Source organism: Parus major, chromosome 27, assembly GCF_001522545.3.
Source record: "Parus major isolate Abel chromosome 27, Parus_major1.1, whole genome shotgun sequence".
Classification (NCBI taxonomy): domain Eukaryota; kingdom Metazoa; phylum Chordata; class Aves; order Passeriformes; family Paridae; genus Parus; species Parus major.
Genome location: NC_031796.1, coordinates 570,005 through 571,031, shown reverse-complemented (window position 1 = coordinate 571,031; position 1,027 = coordinate 570,005). Strand labels below are relative to the sequence as shown.

The 1,027-nt window shown below is 42.2% G+C and overlaps 1 protein-coding gene across 1 annotated transcript in view; it reads right to left on the bottom strand.

Annotated features, from left to right (window-relative positions):
* The window catches only part of HOXB9 (homeobox B9), an 8,835-nt gene extending 8,158 nt beyond the window's left edge, over window positions 1–677 (bottom strand). The window contains exon 1 of the mRNA XM_015651288.1: window positions 85–677. Within this exon, the coding sequence (XP_015506774.1) occupies window positions 85–571 (487 nt within the window). The 5' untranslated portion in view covers window positions 572–677. The remainder of the gene's footprint in view (window positions 1–84) is intronic.
* Window positions 678–1,027: the final 350 nt, after the last annotated feature.

Sequence of the window (1,027 nt, the reverse complement as noted above, 5' to 3'; positions counted from 1 at the left end):
TTTTTTTGTGTGTGTTTAATTTTATTGCGCCTCCTCCAGCTTTTCATTGCCGGTTTTTAACTTCCTTCCACTTTTATAACTTACTTTGATCTCTCCTTTCTTTGTCTTCGCTTCCTTCACAAACTTTATTATCCTCGAAGGGATGGGGAGCGATCCCTTCCCGGCCTCCCGCCGCTTCCAAGTTGTATTCCTGATTTTTTGGGGTGTCCCCAGAAGTTCTGGGGAGCAGCGGTTCGGTTTTGATGGATCCAGGGATGCTCTCGGAGCGAGGTTCGATCCAAGCCCGCAGGAATCGCCCCTCGCCCGGCGGGTTCTGCTGCGGGAGGAACGGCTGGAACACCGGAGGAGGAGGAGGAGGAGGATGAGGATGATGATGATGATGGTTCAGAGGAGTCCAGGAAGAGCCAAAAACCGCGGGTTTGGGTTGGAAACTGCAGGAAGGGAATTCTAAATGTTCGCTTTGTCTAGAAGAGAATTGGCCTGGCGGGAATTTGGATGAAGGAGAATCTTCGCTCTCATGACTTATGATGGAGTCGACGTAATAATTGCTGAGGGTGCCGGAAATGGACATTTTTAGGCATTATATAAAGGGCGGTTCGGTGGAGGAAAAATTAAAAATAATAATTGGGGAGGGGGGGAATAATGATAAAATCGGGGGGTTAAAAAATTGAAAAAATATTGGGGAAAAATTGGGGGGAAATTGGGATAAAATGGGGAAAAAATGGGAAGAATGAGGGAAAAATTGGGGGAAAAATGGGGGGAAAAATGGGGAAAAATTTGGGTAAAAAATGGGGAAAAATTGGGGAAAGATTGGGGGAAAATTGGGGAAAAAATGTGGGGAAAATTGGGGGAAAATTGGGAAAAAATTGGGGGAAAATTGGAAAAAATATATGAAAAAAATTGGAAAAAATAGATTGGAAAAAGATGGGAAATAATTGGGCAAAATATAATTGGAAAAAATAATTGGAAAATATAATTGGAAAAAATTAATTGGAAAAAAAATAATGGAAAAATGATTGGGAAAATA